Consider the following 19061-nt stretch of genomic DNA (forward strand, 5'->3'; position numbering starts at 1 on the left):
AATGAGATACCTAAGATGAACAAAACTGGAAGAAACAAAATAGAATAGAGATGATTTTTGTTCATCCATAGACATCTACTCCTCCTGGAGATGGAGATAAACGGGTGGGTGAAATGGATGAGCAAACAGTCACTCCCTATGTTCACTCCCTAATTTTTAGACCAACCTGCTATAATAATTCCATAGACATCTAGCAAAGATACAGCAAACACAAACTGTGAAATTTCACTGTTTAGAATGCCAACCAGCCTTGGCGGTCCTGACAAATTAATAAGGTACAGGCTGCCAAAACGTGCATTACTCCGGACAATAATCAAAATAAGAATACCAAAGTATAGTTACAACAGCTTTAGCAAACAGATTGAATTAACACTCATTGAGCAACAGCTTTCTCTTACGCAGAACAACATAGTGGCGAACCTAAAACAGCAGTGGAGAAGAGAAGAACACAAAATGTTTTATCGTTGATCATTGATAATTCAAATTTCCCCATTTTTGTGTCTTAATGTAACCATAAACAAGGAATATTTTCCACAACAGTAACTGGTCTACGGACGGTTTTCAATTCACAAATTTCAACAAATAAAACCAGTTTCAACATTAAGGGTAGAACAACCTAGTTTCAGAGAAAGATTTTGCCTCTCATTCTGTAATATTCTCGTTTTCCAATTACTCAACTTCCTCCAGGTAATCAGCAATTTCAGATGGTGTTAGTACTCTGCAATGGAAACAAACATGCCAGAATAATCATTCTCTGAGCATCAACATCGAAATGATCATAAAAATACAGTCACACTCAAACACCAGGAAAAAGGATAACTTGCCTGAATTTTTTATCAGTGCCAACTATGCCAATCTCAATGTTCTTTTCAGAGATCTGTCCTTCAAATCTGGGACAAATATGCAAAAAGAGAAGTTATATTCTTCATTAGTTGATGAGCTAAGCATGCACTAGTGGGACCAAATACCAAAACATTCCTCTATGGAAGGGTCATGACAGGACAAGCTCAAAGCTAGCATGAATTTTAGATTCATTTAGAATGGTACATCTTTTAATACAAGTGATTGTTATTTGGACAACATAATTCTTACCCCTCCTTTAAAGTCAAGATTGCTGTGTGGACAGCATCATCGAGCTCCATATCATCTGTGTACCTGTAAGAAGCACCTTGATTAACTCCAAATCATGAATGGAGACTTGGAACTGGTTCCAGAAAACTAAAAGAATTGAAACGCCGACAATCAACAGAATTATTAAAAACTGACTAATTCTATGAAGCATGACACTTCAAAATAGCAATGTCGGACACAAGGAGACGTGCCGGACACATACGGGGTGTGTCCTATTTTGTTTTTTGTTTTTTTTTTTGGTATGGGACACGGCAGGACACGGCAGTAAGAAGAAAGAGAAGAAGAGATCCAAAATCAGAAGAAAAGAAAGAAAGAAAGAAGAGAAAAGGAAACTCGTTCATCGAGTGAAGTCCTCAATCAATCTCCATCTCAATCTCCATTGAGCTCCATCTCAATCGATCTCCATCACCGAACGACCTGGTAAGTAGTAAAGCTCTCGTCTCTGTCTCTCTTCTCTCTCAATCGATCTCCATCTCTCTCTGTCTCACCTCTCTCTGCTCTCTTCTCTCTATTTCACCTCTCACCTTTCTCTCGTCTCTTTGTCCTCTCTCTCTGGTCTATCTCGTTTCTCTCTCTTCTCTATTGATCAAATATTTTTATTTATATATATATATATTATATTTTAGTTTATATATATTATATCTCTTCTCTTTGTCTTCTTTCTTCTTTTTTTATTTATTTATTTTATGATTAGATATTTATATATATATATATATATGTATATTTTAATTTAATTCTTTCTTTATAAATTTATTTTTATTATATATTTGATTTTTTCTTTATATAATGTTTACAATATATAGAACATATGTTTATAATGTTTAAATGTAATTGTCTTTATATACACATTAAATTAATATTAGTTTTTATTAATTTTGATTGTTTGGTAATATAAAATTAATCTACATAGCAAATACGTAACATATATATTTAAAAAATAATAATAATTTGCCGTGTCCCCCGCCGTGTCCGTGTCTCCATTTTTTTGAAATCTCTGTCTCCCGTGTCCGTGTCTGTGCTTCATAGGATTAATTACTATTACTACATAAGTTGCATTGCACCACTTGGAAGTACTTCACAATTACAAACATTGAAGGGGGAAGACCATTTTAGCCCTTAACCAGAAGGGTTTCAGTTCAAATCTAATTTTGGCAAAGATTAGCTCAGCCATATGGAATGCACAAATCATCCTATAAGATCTCAGCCAACCACAAAGCAAAACAAACCAAAAAAAAAACCTCTAAGAAGTATACTCATTTCAGCACAAAAGAAAAACTAGCAAATCCCAGAGTTTTTAGGTTCCCTTTGTCTAGTTATTGTTTCATGAAGTTTCACGGATTTGACAAAGTGAAGTTGGACATAATACAATGACCATTTGCCAGCAAGCAAGAACTAAAACAGCATGCAAAGATTTTGTCAAAGCTTATGGTCATATGGAGAGGAAGACAACAAAGAACAAAGGGTAAAAAAAAAATCATGCTGAAAGCTCAGCTAAAACTAGCATTAAATAAGATAAGATGAAAGAAGGTGATGTACTACCCTAACATCCAACAAAACAGCCAAACATTCAAGATATTTTTTCATTTTACTAATAGAAACTGACCAGCTAACAGAAAACATTTATGCAGAAATTTGCAAGCAACAAAATTAACTCACCTCTTCTCAAGGAATGTCTTTGCATTAGACACATTCTTTCCCATAGCCGAGGCTTTCCAAGAGAAGTATGAACCTGATGGATCCACCTACAACACAAATTTACACCCTCAAACAACAAACAAGCCTGAAGAATCAATTTTTAGTAGAGACCTAAAGAATTTAATAATGTGTGTTACAGTATAGTTGCATAAGCATATTGTGTTAAGAGTTTTCAGGCAAGTGTTTCAAAATTGCACAAAATCGACCTTTTTCACATTAGCATAGTCCTGAAAGGTGTTCAAGATAAAATAATGCAAAAAAAGGGACTTCGATCGAAGCACGCATGAAGGCCACTCATGCAGGCCACAAGGGTTCTGGAAAGATTGTCCAGTAGGACCCACTGCTCCAATTTCCTAACACTATGTTTGGGAAACTAGGAGAGAAAAGAAAAGAAAGGATTACTTAAGTAATAAGAGAAAAGAAAAGAAAAGAAATGATTGTGATTTCTCTCCTTTTTGTTTGGATAAGGAAAAAAAAAAAGAAAAGAAATGATTGTAATTTCTCTCATTCTTGTTTGGTTAGATTTCATTAAGAGAAAAGAAAAAAAATTATTTTATGTTATATTACCAAAATAACCTTTTTATATTTTCAATCATTATATTTTTTTTATTTTTATAGGGACAAAATTGGTATTATGAAAATAGTGATTTCTTTTCTCTCCCAATCTCTCAACTTTTGGGAAATGAGAAATGAGTTTCTCTCCATTTCTCTCTCCATTTCTTCTCATTTCTCTCTACTTAGGTTATCCAAACAAATAAGAGAAATACATATCACTCCATTTCTTTTCTTTTCTCTCCAAATCACTCAATCCAAACATAGCGTAAAAGTCTATAAGCCCCTATTCGATGTGTGCTCAATTTATGTGAAACTTATAGATAGCAACTTGGTTTCTTCTATACAAACTCTTGATACTTTAAAAAGAGAAACCTTATCATTTTGCTTGGTTAGAGTTTTCCAAAAATACTTTTCAGAAAATTCTAATTTCTTGTTTTTCGTGTTTTTTTATTTTTACTGAATTTTTTTAATATTTTAAACAATTTTTTTTTTTTTAATTTTTAGACATACCTAACATAAATATAGCTAAAAAGGAAAAAAATTGTAAAAAAAACCTTTTAAAAATTCACTAAATACCAAAAATACAAAAAAATACGAGAATTCAATATATTTTTTGTATTTTTATGTATTTATTAATTTTTTAAAATATTTTTTAACAAATTTTTTACTTTTTAGATACATCTAAGTAAGGTGCATCTAAAAAAGTAAAAAAAAATGTTTAAATTTTTAAAAATATTCATTAAAAACAAAAAAAACGAAAACCAAAAAACTTAATTCAAAAAACTCAAACCAAACACACTACGTTTTTTGGAGATAAAAAGATTTTTATAAAACCCATCTTTTTCAATCATTGAAACCAAGCTTTATGATTTTCTAAACACTTGGTCAGTTTCATGATAAGTATTTTTTATCAAAACAAGCACAAAGTCGCACTGCATACCTACCCATTGGTCATTTCAGTAACTGGGCCACAAGGACCACGGATCGGAGTGAGAAGTTTTGTGAATTGCTATAAGATCAAGAGGAGATTGTTAGGTTTCATAGCCACGAGGTGAATTGATGATGGATTTTATCTGACTTGGTGTGCCCATAGGTTTCTCCGTTCTCAAGGGCTTTCCACATAAATCATGTCTATTTATTTTACATGCAATTCGTGTGTGGTTGCAATTGTGATTAATAGCATAATTAAAAGTTAGCACATTGATCTATTTGTTAATTTTTAGTTGGTATTCACTCCCTTTTAGGCACAAACAAGTCCCTCCCCTCCCAACAATTTCAGTGTGCCACTTAAAATTACTAGTACTCACGATATAAAAACTGGTTTATGTGAAGGCATGTAATAGGAGCTGCATAAATCAATCTTGACAACTCTACTTGATTTATCGATGAATATTCTCTGTATGGGTACAGAGCATGCAGGACCAAACAGAATAACTGCAACCAATCAAGGGACAGCACTCAAAATTGATGGGGGTTTTTTTTTTCCTTGGTGTGTTTTGGGGTGCTAATGAAAACCACTAAATCTTAACCTGCGATATGATAAAGATATTTTTACGAGTGTCATCACTAACATATAATACTTCTCCACAACTCCTTTAAAAAGAAAAAAGAGTACTAACTGGTTAGCGAGAATATGACCCCAGCTGAAGAGGAATAAAAACTAGTTTGTATAAGTAGATCTTAAACTTTTATAGCAAAGAAGGTAATCCAACCACAAATGGAAATGAATGAATCAACTAGGCAACTCGCAACACAATTAAGGTCAGTACCAAGTGAGGACCTAAATGACATACCTGATATAGTTGTGGACCCTTGTCATCAAAGCCAGCAACCAGCAGTGAAACACCAAAAGGCCTTACACCACTGCATAGGAAACAGAAGGGTAAGAAATTGCAACAAAAATAAGCATATGCAAAAGCCAAGATCAAACCCATGGTATACAAAAAATAATAGAAGAGGAAAAGAAAATTAAATAAATATATATGAAGGCACAGACCACAGGTCCATTTTGACTATGAAAAGGTCAAATACACAAAAATCAGCTTAATCTAGCTTCAAAAACCTTCAACCTAAATTTTTGCTTTCAAGTTTTTCTTCTGAACTCCAAAGAGTTCTGCAAAAAGAATGGAGTATTGTTCGTTTTCCAAGGATCACAAAGTTAACTTTCTAATTTGCTACATATACATTTCCTCAAAATATACATTTTTTCCCTTTTGATCAAGCAAGACACTTAGCACACCGCCAGCCTTATTTCTCTGCAAAAGTTACCTCCTAGCACTCCAAGGTTTTCATGGATCATAAGGTTACGTCCTAAAATTCTTTTTTGATAAGAATTACCTCTCAAATTCTTGCTGCATTTATTCAAAATAATTTTTTTTTCTTCTTCTTTTGATCAAAAAACTGCCTAGCACACACCCAACCTTCACGTGGTATGTAATTGGTCTCTCAACTTCAATATCAGAGTAATTTATCACATCTTAACTGGTGTGCTGGCCAGTGATGAGTTAGGCCGAAACCATTGTCAACAAACTGTTATTTTTCTTGCAACCAGCAGGGTAAATAAACCCCTGCAAAGCCTGACCTCTTTCCACAAATATACCTTAATACTAACAACAAAATTTAAATTTTTCTATAAGGGACACCCAGCGGCTTAGTTCGCATTCCCCCAATAAAGAGACTCAAGTTCGAGTCTCTGTACCTTACCTATCCAAAAAAATTAAATTAAATTCAACATACAACTGGATTGAAATAATAAAACCTTGTCTGTCAGGCAAATGCACGTAAACAATAGTCAAGATTCCTAGCCAAAAAGACAAACAACATGATATGTAAACTGATAGAAAGCACTTACCCTGACTGTGTGAACTCCTGCATAACACCGGCAGTTTCCCTTACAAGTTGAGTGACAGGAATTGGTTCCTACACATTACTATCATCAGATCACATTGCAAGTTATAGTAGCTATAAAAGCTGTAATATTTTACAACAACAAAATACAGATAGCATAAACATAATAGAGGATTAAGTTGTGATTTCCGAAATGAATTCGTAGGGGTACGTCATGTATCCAAGGTCACATTGAGCAACATCTAAATAACATGAACCATTACTAACATATACTTGCCCATTTGAAAAACTACAAAAGTGTGACCTTCAAGAAGACCTGCACACTAGTAAGAAGACGAAACTCACTGTACACGTGCACCACCTTCTTAGACCAATTTTTAACCTAACATTCTCATTCTCATTCTCATTCTCACCAAAAGTAATAAACAAAATCATGCAATGAGATGCAGAAAAGGAAATTCCTTTTTGAGAAGCCGATAAATAAAATTAGAGAAGCTAATTTGGCCTTCATTAAACACTCAAATTTTGTTAGAAAAAATTAAAATTACTTTGAAAGACTGCTCTGGAAACAAGGGTAAGTAACAATTGATGTGGCAAACAAGTATTTTCACTTCTTCCCAAGATTCCAGCCACCCATGCATGTTAATTGTAGGGGTGAAAGAATAACCGGAAGGACCGACCGAACCGAACGGTTTTCGGTCAATGTTTTAAGTTTTCAATCGTTCGGTTCGGTTTGGTTTTTTTTTCTGTACATTCGGTTCAGTTTATGATTTTTGATTTTTTGAACCAAACCGCACCGAACCGAACCGAACCGACTTATATAATATTAAGGCCCCGTTTGTTTGGGGTTATAGGAAGGGGATTGGGATTACTAATCCCTTGGTATTACTAGTGGGGTGTTTGTTTTGAGAGATGGGGAGGGGACTATTAATCCCTTGGTATTAGTAGTCCCCTTAGAAGGGGGATTGGTAAGGAGGAGGTAGAGATGGTATTAGAAAAATAGTGAGGGGATTAGAATTTTTTTTATTTTTTTATTTTTTATATATTGGGAATTTTTTTTTAAATATAATGTTTAATTTTTTATATTTTTTTATTTGTTTTATTATTTTATATAAAAATAATTTAACAATTCCTCACTATTAATCCCCTCACTATCAATCCCCTCACTATTAATCCCCTCACTATCAATCCCCTTAATTCTATCTCTGAAAACAAACGGGGCCTAATAGTCTTAAAATCCTAGCCAAAATGAGAGGCCCCAAACTTATGCAAGAATTACATGGCTTTAGGCCCAAATTTTATGCAAATGGATAAGAATATAGGCCCAAAATATGAGGCCCAAACCTATGCAGGAATTACATGGCTTGAAGCCCAAATTTTATGCAAATGGATAAAAATATAGGCCCAAAATGTGAGGCTCCAAATCTATGCAGGAATTACATAGCCTGAGGCCCAAATTTTATGCAAAATGGATAGAAATATAGGCCAAAAATGTGAGGTCCAACCAGCAAAAAAAAAAAAAAAAAAAAACACCGAAAAACCGAAAAAACCGCACCGCACCGTAATAAACCGAACCGCACCGGTTTATGTCATTTTTCTGGGCAATTCGATTCACAAATATGCAAAACCGAAATTACCGGTTCGGTGCAAAACTAGTGAAAAAACCGACCGAACCGAACCAATTTCACCCCTAGTTAATTGTGATATCACAAGAAATACATAATGATGTGGGATAAATTCACGAGAGATATTAGAAGAAAATAATATCTTGAAAATCTAACTTCTAGAACTAGTTATACAGCTAAATTCAACAGCGACAGGAAACAATGGGCTTGTTTGGTTTGTATCTCAAGATACAATTTTTGAGAAAATTTTGTTTGGTTCAAATTTTTTGAATTTTTTTTTTAAAATCACTCACTCTTCTACACATCAATCAATCATTTTTTCTCTCTCCTCTCTCCTTCTCAATCACTTTTTTTCTCACACACATCTACTCAACTACAACAAAATATCAAATCATTCCAAACTCCAAAACTATCTTCAAAATATACAACCAAACAAACCAAAAAAAAATTTTAACTCTCTCCAAAACCAAAATTTTTTTTGAAAATTTATTTCAAAAAACAAACCAAACATACCCAATAACAATAAAAATAAATAAAAAACCGGCAAGTAGAAAAAACGAACAACATAACAAAAAAGAAATTTTACTTTGTATAATCGGTGATATCGTTCTGCCTGCTTCCTACTTTTTCGAACCAAAACCCGAGAATCAGGACCCATGCCGCTGCATAAGAGAAGAAAATCAACTAAGAGATATAGAAGTTGCTGTGGAAAATAAATGAAACAAGACAGAAAGAATACGAGCAGAGACAAAGCAAAAAGAATACATGCGAAGAAAATAATTATGACATCAAGGCAATGTTTGATCATCATACAGTGAAGACTCCATTCAGACTAGGCTAGAAAGATGACTACATGTCGAATTTTCAATAAAGCACAATTCAATTGAAGTCGCTATATATGGATTCACCAATTACTAAGCGATCAACCTCTGACTGCATTAGATATTTTGAAGGGTAAAATACCATAATGCATCTCCATCTCATGAAATCATTCCAGGAGGGCCGTCTCAAAAAGATATAAATATGGTAAATTATAAAGAACTGCCACTTGGGCATCTGAGACTAATTAGAGAACCAACTGCTCAATCGCTCAAAGACTTATTTTAAAGTTCAAGACCTTAATAAACTTCACTATCAGCATGCATTCGTGCCTTTTCCACAATTTTTTGTTTCAAGATAACTTTAAGCTACGATATTATGCAGTGTTGGGGCAGTGGAATCAACAAGATGATATAAGCATTAAATATTTAAACCTGTATACAACTCCAATATTGGGGGTCAATATCTGAATCTTTTGCACCTGCAATCCAACAAATCCAAGAATTATAGCGAGCCCCACTTATTTATCTTTGATACAAAAGAAACTCAAGAAAAGATGGAACGAAAACATCAAATGCTTCAAAAATCATCAACCAATCAGGCAATGCACACAAAATAGTGAAGTGCCAACCCGAATATTACAAAAAAAAAAAGTAAGATAAAAATGAAATAAAATGAAAATTTCACATCTAACAACCATAATGGGTTTCTTCAATCCTTTTTTTTTTTCTCCTACAGATGACCTAACAAAAGCAGACAACAATACGATATGGATATGCATAATTGAGTAATCGATTTCAATTTAATGCATAAAGCAGGAACAACAGGTCTCCAGACTGCACTGTTCCATTAATATAAAGAGATGGAGAAGAAAAGAAAGAAAAATGTCAAACATACAAAAAGCGTAAAACTACAATTTAGGTGGCCAAAATAACCAACAAAATTAGACGCAAAGCTCTTGAACCTCCTCTTTCTATAAAAGGCATATAGGCGTCAATTTAAGGGAGTTGATATTTTGTAGGACAAAAGGATGAAAAGGAAAAACAAAACCTTATAGAAACATTAAACTTTAGAGGGAAAATAGTCCGATAAAAGTTGAAGCCACAAATCTTAAGACTTTCTTCCACAACTTCACAAGACTGTATATCACTGCATCCCCGTACGCATAAACATCACATTCATGCTTCAGTCACATTAAAGGATGCATGAAAAAGGAAAATTCATGGAAATTATTGCTTGCATCGATTGCCTTTTGACCTTGGTAAAGATTGGCAGATGTATCTGTGTTTACAGGCATATAGAAATACGGATAGCTGAGCTATGGCAAGGATATTGAATACCGTTGAACAATTTGCAATGGTGAGGAACTGAGGATGACAATTGTATCTGTCATCCAAGAAAAAATATCTAGCACACTAAATATTCATGAAGGCACACATCAAGAGAAACATGGAGGGGAAAAGTGACCATAGATGAGGCTGATTTACAATTTTAAAAACATAAATAAAAGAAAACTATGCAAAACAAACAAAGTCGTGTGCTAGAACTAGCAACCTAGAGCCATGGTAAAAAGTATATACTAACCGATGCTTCATCAACCAAGATAGATGGTAGCTTCTTCTCTGTTGCAATAACGACACCATTAGCAGCTGCAAACACCAAAACAAGTAAAATATATCAAAAAGAACTCATCACAACAACATGAACAGCTCTAGCAATTATGTATTGCTTGTCAATAGAACACAAACAAAACAGCATGTATCTCAGAATTCAAGTTTTATTTTGCAAATTGCAACACTCTTTGTCAATCAAAAAAATAAATAAATAAATAAATAAAAAAATTTAGCATCCAAGTGAAAAGGAATATTGTATACAACCACATAATATTATGTGGATATAGTTGGTCTCGTATTACCTTTAATCCCTAAAGACGTTTGACCAGATCCAACGGCTGTTAAGGCATGTTCGATTTGAACAAGCTTTCCAGAAGGGCTGTTCCAAAGTGTATCATTGGTAAGAAAAAACAAATTATTAGGGTTAGGAAAGGCACATAAATATATGAATGCGTGAAACTTTTTCTAGTAAGGATGTAGAAAATTGTCTGCAAAAATAGAAATAAGTGAGTCCATACCTAAATGTGGTTAGAGAGAATGAGTACTGACTATCTCCCATGATGTGTTGGGTGGAAGGAGCGGAAACAACCTTGTAGAATCAACTGTTTAAATAAGAACGTGGCGACATCACCTTCTTGGAAACAACAAAAATGCTCGGATGCAAACACGAGATCAAACATGCACATGGAGATGAATCCAGACAGGTTTAACAAATGTTTTTCCTCTTTTGGTAACCAATGAGAACTGATATGATGCATAAAATTAATTCTGATTCCATCAACTCCTTTTAAGTTTATGCAACAATTATTAGATAAGTATGGTTACATTTCTTGCATTACCTTCCAGTTTAAAACAAAACCCATCAAAAAAAATAAAATAACAACACAGAAACCTCAGAGTTCACAAGGATATGCAATATTACAAATCCAATGAAGACCCAACAAAACCTTAAGCTCGATCTACAAAACCCACAAAACTTTAAGAAGTAAAAACAAAGTGTTATGAAATGAATCAAAACTGTTTACCATTACACGCACCTCCTCAAAGAGGCACAAAATGTACAACCGTAAGTTAAAATGCGTTACAAAAACTACATAAATTAGGGCACAGATTCTTCCATTAAAATGCGTTAAAGAAACAGGAGAGAGAGAGAGGACTCACCGGACACCGTAGAAGATCACAGTCGACGCCGGCTTCAATTCGTTGCGTACGCCGTATTAGATTGGGGAAGAAGAAAAGGCTCTATTGACTGTCGTCGATCGACTGATGAGAGAGAGAAAGAAAAATATTTGCAATTTGCTCCTACAGTTTATGTAATTTCAATTTGAACGCGGAATTTTTTTGAGGTCAGATCCTCTAGAGTGGATGTCGCTGTTGTAGTTCTATAACGACGTCGTTTTTGTCATGAACACAGAGGGAGAGAGACCCGCCATAGAAGGCAAGGAGGTGCAGGCTCTATTCCATTGTGAAGGGGAAATAGTCATCAAAGAATCTCGACTAGCGACGGTGCCATTCGACGACTTTTAAACACTCTGAGCATTGAAGAGAAGCTCAAGTCCAACCCAACATGAAGAGAATCAACAATCTCAACAAAATACCAGAACCCACATCCCTAAAATCAACTATCCACTTACTTTGCGTCATGGGAAGATTACAAGATGCTCTAAAACTCATCTTCTCTAACCCAACCCACTCGGATTATTCTCTGTTTTCAAAAATTTTGCAGCTTTGCATCCACAGAAAAGCAAAAATGGAAGGCCGTTTCATTCACGGTCATCTTTTAACCAATGGGCTTCATTCAAATGCATATTTAAACACAAATTTAGTTATATTCTATTCGAAGCTCGGTGACATGGTTAACTCCCGTAAAGTGTTTGATAGAATGTCTGAGAGGAGTTTGGTCACTTGGACCGCGTTGGTATCTGGGTATTCTCAAAATGGCTACTCAGAGGAAGCTCCTGTGGTGTTTTCAGCAATGCATAGGATTGGTGTTAATTATTTCACTTAAGGGAGTGCTTTGAGGGCGTGTACGAGTGTGATGTGTTTGGACAGAGGGAAGCAAATTCAAGGATGTATTCAGAAGAGTAGACTCGTTAAGAACTTGTTTATGCAGAGTGCATTGGTTGATTTGCATTCCAAGTGCGGGAAAATGGAAGACGTGTGTTACATTTTTGAGTCGATGTCGGAGAGGGATGTGGTTTCTTGGAATGCCATGATAGGTGGGTATGCCATTCAGTGTTTTGCTGATGATGCCTTACAATTGCTCCGTTCAATGCTTCGAGCATGTGTTGTTATATACTCTCGAAAATGTAAGGTTGCATTTGGTGAAGTTTTTTAATTATAATTTGAGAGTAGCGGTACTGGATTTATGAGTTTTGAAATTATAATTTGAGCGTGGAAAATTAGTTTGGTGGAAGAGTTTTGAAAATAATTTTAAATTTAGGGGGTGAATTTTTAATATGACATATGATATTTGATACAAAAACTTACAACTCATAATTAAATATACAATTCAAAATTCTATTAAAACACATAAAAAATTTAAAAAATTCGAAAAATATTTTTTTTCAAATATATAAAAATTAACATATGTCAATTGCAAAAAAAAAAAAAAAAAAAAAAAATTGCACTGTTCCGGTCAACTGGCCAGACGACCGGTGGAACGTCCGGTGAGACGACCAGTTAGTCCGAATTTTCACATCTTTGACAGAGTTTTCAAAACTAAGTGTGGAATTACATTTTAAAAACTCTAAACAAACGCCATGTGTAAAATATGAGATAAAAATATATTTAAAGAGACTAACCAAACACCACCTAAAATTTTAAATTTTTATGCATGTGTCGGTTTTGCCTTGTCCAATATTGGTTTGATTAAATATTACTTTTTACCTAAGTACTCACTGAAGAACACAAAATCAAAACATGTAAAGGCGGTGTTTGGCAAGATTTGGTTTTGGGTTTTATTTTTTTATTTTTTTTACTAAAAGACAAAGTTTTTGCAAAATTAAAAAAAAAAACAAATCCAAACAAAATATCACATCCAACTCCATAATCATTTTACTTTTTCTCTCACAAACATCACATTCAACCACAAAAAAAAACCCAACGAATAATGCTTGGGACCCCCTTTTGGGGGTCACCCCCTCACCCTCTTTGTCATGTGGCGGGTGGTGATTGGAGGAGCAGGAAAAAAAAGAAAAAGAAAAAAAAATGTAACCAATGAGAGAGAGAGGGGGTCAAAGGGGTGGGAGGAAAAGGGGGATGAATCATTGTTGAAACCCAACTATCTTTCCAAACACCAAAAAAAATTTATCCAATAATATTCTACAATTAAAAAAACTTACATAAAAACCCACTTCTCAAATACCCACAAAGTTATTCAGGTAGTTAGATGGTGTCATCTGACATATTTCATAAGGTTGAGTATAATTTTGAACTCATAGATTTGCAAAAATTAAAATGCTATAGATGAATACAAGACTAGGGGGTTCAAAATGAACCGTAATAATAATAACTTGGGTAAATTATACTGGCATCCCTTAAAATTTATATTTATTACAGTTCTTCTCTCATCTTTTGAAAATTACATCTTCCTCCCTGAGATTTAAAGTTTTATTACAGATTCTCCTTTCAACAATTTAATTTTTTTTAAATACCAATTTGACCCTCACTAGGTAAATTACATTGACACCCCTCACATTTTAAAAATTACCAATTACCCCATTGGTTAGTATTAGTGGGAAAAAAAATTCATTGAAAAAAAAATTATTAGTAAAGTTTTTAAATTTCTGTTTAAAAACTAACGTAAACTCATTTTTTGAATTTATATTTTTCCTCAAATTTACAAACTGACACAATCATTTATAAACCAAAAAAATTATCAAACAAGTTTTTATAACATTTTTTTAAATAAACGAAATGGTTACCAAACATGCTTCAGATGGTAAAAATGTTATAAAATTAACAAATAATTAAATAAGTTACCAACATAAGAAATGACTTATCAAAAAATTCTTAGGCCATTTATGGTTTAATTTTTAGAAAAAAAAATTAAAAATTAAAAATTAATTTGGATAAGAAATAAAAAATAAAAAATAATTATCATTTTTATATAATTTTTATCTTTCGAGTGGCTAGAAATAATTTTTTACAAATTAAATTGAAACCGTCATACGTATGTATATAACCTGCCCAAAAGTTAAAATGATAATTATTTTTTACCCTTAAATGATAATTGTTTTTTATTTTTTATTTCTTAACCAAATTAATTTTTAATTTTTTAAAAAAAAAAATCTAAAAATCAAACTATATATAATCTAAGAATCTTTTGATAAGTCATTTCTTACGTTAGTAACTTATTTAATTATTTGTTAATTTTACGACATTTTTATCATTTGAGACTTGTTTGGTAACTATTTCGTGTTCAGTTTTCAATTTATATTTACAAAAATTTTAAAAACTGTCATAAAAAATTGTTTGATAATTTTTTTGGTTTATAAATTGTTGTATCAGTTTGTAAATTTGAGAAAAAAATGTAAATTCAAAATATAAGTTTATGTTGGTTTTTAAACAAAAATTTAAAAATTTTACTAACAAATTTTTTTTTTCCAACTAATACTAACCGAGGGGACAATTGGTAACACTACTTTAAACCTTAGGGAGGGGATTGTAATTTCTAAAATATGAGAGGTGTCAATTTAATTTACCCAGTGAGGGCTAAATTGGTATTTAAAAAAATTAAATTGCTGAGGAGGGAAATCTGTAATGAAACTTTAAACCTCAAGGAGGGAGATGTAATTTCCAAAAGGTAATGGGGGAAACTGTAAAAAACATAAACCTCAAGGGGTGTCAGTGTAATTTACCCTAATATCTTTTAGAGAGGCAAAACTGTGGTAATGTGTCAATAATCTAGAAAGGTTGGACAATGAATAACCAATGGTGGAACAAGTGGTCCATAAGAAGAAAATGGCAACGCAATCAAATGGGCAGCGTATCCCCCTAATCCCCAAAAAACATTCTTCTTTGAACTTTGGGAATTAGGCCCTATTTATAGGCTTTTCCTTTGATTGTAGAATATACCAAGTGGCCAAACAATATAGCAACATGTGTCGCGGGATATTCCGTCCTGAACCACCAGGCCTTGGTAGACATGTGTCCTTTAACATGTACTATATGTTTGGTACAAAGCCTCAGCAAGTGCCACTGTACTATTTGTTTAGCACGAGCCTCAGCATAGCAGGTGTCCTAGTTGTCGCGGCACGTGCCTTTTCAATTCAGTTTCTCAAGACATGTACTCTCAGGACTTATGACTAGTTATCAGCCATACCGGTGTCTACCTCAGCGACTCCTCCATCCTTAGCCACCTAACCACAAATTCCCCAGCTTCCCAGGACACAAGCCACAGCAAGGGTTGTGCCTCATACCAAGCCTAAGGCGGCTTCTTTGGTCCTGCATGTGCAACCAAGGTAGGTCCTTAACCTGACTATATGGAAAGAGAGTCCCCTTACTTTTAGGCTACCCTGCCCCATCTTCATATGGTTGTTGTGGTATACTGGTATCATTAGAGCCTACTATCAGCTCCAACCAGTAAGAGTTGGGGCCTACAGTCAGGGCCAAGCTATATGTGCTTCAGGCCTGTTATCAGCCCTTGGCTATTAGTGTCTTGGTGCTTGCTATCAACGCCATATGTCTGTATATTATCTTGTATGGAGGCGGTCTATCGTAAAGGTTGTTGTGCCTTAGAAGGTAGTTGCGAAGGTTGAAATTGCCTCGTTCTCCTTCCCCTAAGTAGGTATCAAAGGTGGTGCCGTAAAAAAATGGCGGTGTTGAGGTAGGGTTTGCCTCAGCAACTGGACCACAGCGAGTAGTACCTCAGCAAGTTCTCTTGGATTTCGCTCATAGCCCATTTGGCCTAAGTAGGTCGGATCTGGTTTGATCCTCTGGTTGATTCACTCCTCCTAGGTTTTGACCCATATTCATTTAAAGATATTAATTTGCCTAATAAAGGCGTCTCCCCGCGATTAGGTCGACCATTAAATTCTGCCTTTCTATAACAAGCTAAATGGTGTTATGAAGTGAAATGATAATTGGACTCAGTTATACCCAGAGGATATCTTTAAAACAAATTCCCAAAAACATTAGTACGACTGTCAAATAAAAACGGGGATTCTCATAGTATAACTCAGTTTTGACGGGTCTCATAGGAATCTACTAAAATTCGTAAAGTAGGCAATCAATTTTCTAAGAGAGTGATAATCCATGGCAAGAAGCCATTTCTCATTAAAAGCATCAACCTTTTGACAATAATTTCTAATGTACTTGCAATGAATCTTAATACAACTTATGTTACATTTTCAATGTTTCATTTGCTTGGCAAGCTCGTGAGACAGAAGATGTATAAATAGAAGACTTTAACCATCCATTGTATTTTGTCTTTATTTGTATTTTCTTTCTTTCACATGAATTTTCACACAAATTATTTGTGATTCAATCCTAACCATAGAGTCATTCTTGTTTGATTAGATCTTTATTATGTACACTCGCTCAACTTAATGAACAACTATCCACTAGAAGTTATCAATCAATGGCATATATTACAAACAAATGTAAACACTGATATTTCAGTTAGTACTTCTGTTTCATGAATGGGGATGTACTGTTTCCTTTTATAAATTTTTTCTTGCCCTCGTCCTAGTTCCATATTTTAATAGGTATGGTCCCTAATTCCTTTACCTGGGGTAGTGTTATCAAAGCCTTTGTTGGAAGAAGTGGTCCGATGAAGGTCATCCAGATACATGGATTCATCATTCAACTTGGTTGCAAATCCTATAATGTTCTAACTGGATCACTAATTGATGCTTATGCAAAATGTGGGAGTGTTAGAATTGCAGATCGGATTTACAAGAGTACGCTAAAAAAAGCTACAATAGCGTGCACTACATTAATCACTGGATATGCACATTAAGGTATCTATAGTAGAGATGCCTTTGATCTCTTCAATGAAATACATCAGATTCGAATATGGAAGTTGATAATGTTATATTATGCTCTATGCTCAATATATGTGCCAATACAGCATCATTGGACTTGGGAAGACAAATTCATGCCTTGGTGTTGAAATGTCAATCCAAACATGATGTAGCCATGGGCAACACTCTCGTTGATATGTTCTCAAAATCTGGAGAAATTGAAGATGCTAAACATGTTTTCAATGAGATGGGACAGAAAAATGTTATTTCATGGACGTCATTGATTGCCGGATATAAGAAGCATGGCATAAGGTGATTGCACTGTATAAAAAGATGGAATATGAGGGGTTGAAGCCAAATTACATTGCATTCCGGACTCTTCTCTTTGCTTGTAGCCATGCTAACTTGACTAATGAAGCATCAGAATGTTTCAATAACATGGTTGGTAAATACAATATCTTGCCAAGGGCTAAACACTATTCTTGTATGGTGTACCTCTTTGCACGTGGAGGGCAGTTCAAAGAAGCCTATATTCTAATACACGAGATGAATATTAAGCCTAATGCTTCTCTTTGGGATGTCATTCTTGGGGCATGCAGCATCTGTGGTGATATGTCTCTTGGAGAAGTAGAAGCGAGGCATTTGTTTAATATAGAACTTGAGAAGTCAGTCAACTACATGGTTTTAGCAAGCATATATGCTGCAGCTGGCTTGTGGGATAGTGTTTAGAAGACAAGAAAATTAATAGAAGAGAGAAGTCTAATAAAGTATCCAGGATACAGCTTTTTTCAGTCCATAAAAAGAGGATGCCTCTTTTGCAGCCAAGTTGAAATTACTGTACTGAACTGCATCCTCTTCTATGCAAGTCATATGTTGATGCCACAACGGAAATACAGAAGATGATTGTTTCATCATAATATATTGATAATCCAAGGACATCAAGGAGGCTTTTTGATGTTACTATTGTAAAGATTCTCATGCAGTCTTACTTCTTATTCTCTAAACATTCAGGTATCCATCCTCTCTCCTGTAAAATTTTGCCCTCCTGTATATTTTTTTCCTTCTTATTTCTCCGTATGTGCTATATCCAAGTTCAATGCCACTAATGTTAATATTGAATGAAATTTGTCCTCTCCAATCTTCAATTTATCCCAATTTTGTCTCTTTCTTTTAGCAGTATATGTATATCCTTTTTTCAGATATCAAGAGGATTGATATTCACTGTTAGTTATTTGATTTTTCTCCAAAATCAGATATGAAAATTGAACACCAAGCAGCCTGCTCCTAGCAAGGAACAATGGAAACGGCAGCTTGCAATGTGAGGGTCTTTATATGTTATATATTGTTAGTAATTTAGTTCACAAATTTGTATGTTTTAAACTAATTAGTTCTGATTTTAGACTTCTGGAGCAATGGAGCTGAAATTATGGAGTAGCAGCTACAGACATCTCTTTGAAATCAGTTGCTGTGGCCGTGCAGTTGATGGGTAAGCTAGAGTTTTGTATCTCTTGTTCTGCAAGTGTATTAAAAGTTAAACCTGAGTATTTGTGTCTGAGTTTGCCTGAAAATTAACAAACAGATTTTCCTCACTTTAGAATGGAGTATATTAACATTCTCACGTGCATGTACAATTGAGACACAAGTGTACCAACCAAGAGTGATGTAGTTGATACAGAGAAGCTTTTGAGAGATGATGAATATAGAGGAACAAATTCCCTGAATGTGTAAAGAAGCATCTAAGATGGAACAAAAACTAGTTTAGATGAATTTTAACAACACAGTTGACAGTAGCCCGGTAAGTGAAATTA

At 34.2% G+C, this 19061-nt stretch overlaps 1 protein-coding gene and 1 pseudogene across 2 annotated transcripts; one reads left to right on the top strand and one right to left on the bottom strand.

Annotated features, from left to right (window-relative positions):
• Nucleotides 1-444: 444 nt before the first annotated feature.
• On the bottom strand, nucleotides 445-12620 carry LOC114272973 (proteasome subunit alpha type-2-B). 2 transcript variants are annotated; one of them, XM_028214681.2, is made up of 12 exons: nucleotides 11447-12620; nucleotides 10804-10887; nucleotides 10588-10664; nucleotides 10257-10321; nucleotides 9107-9153; nucleotides 8440-8515; nucleotides 6233-6300; nucleotides 5175-5244; nucleotides 2788-2873; nucleotides 1093-1155; nucleotides 825-890; nucleotides 445-718 (listed from the first exon to the last, which is right to left on the bottom strand). In XM_028214681.2, the coding sequence occupies exons 2-12, from the start codon at nucleotides 10842-10844 to the stop codon at nucleotides 670-672; spliced, it is 708 nt and encodes a 235-aa protein (XP_028070482.1). In that variant the 5' UTR covers nucleotides 10845-10887; nucleotides 11447-12620; the 3' UTR covers nucleotides 445-669. The 2 variants fall into 2 exon arrangements, with proteins under 2 accessions (XP_028070482.1, XP_028070483.1); XM_028214682.2 differs by having other exon boundaries at nucleotides 10804-10874; nucleotides 11447-11601.
• Nucleotides 11853-18156, top strand: LOC114273001 (pentatricopeptide repeat-containing protein At3g20730 pseudogene; annotated as a pseudogene).
• The last annotated feature ends 905 nt before the right edge of the window (nucleotides 18157-19061 follow it).

The sequence above is a fragment of the Camellia sinensis genome, chromosome 7 (genome assembly GCF_055761805.1).
Source record: "Camellia sinensis isolate YWXY chromosome 7, ASM5576180v1, whole genome shotgun sequence".
Classification (NCBI taxonomy): Eukaryota; Viridiplantae; Streptophyta; class Magnoliopsida; order Ericales; family Theaceae; genus Camellia; species Camellia sinensis.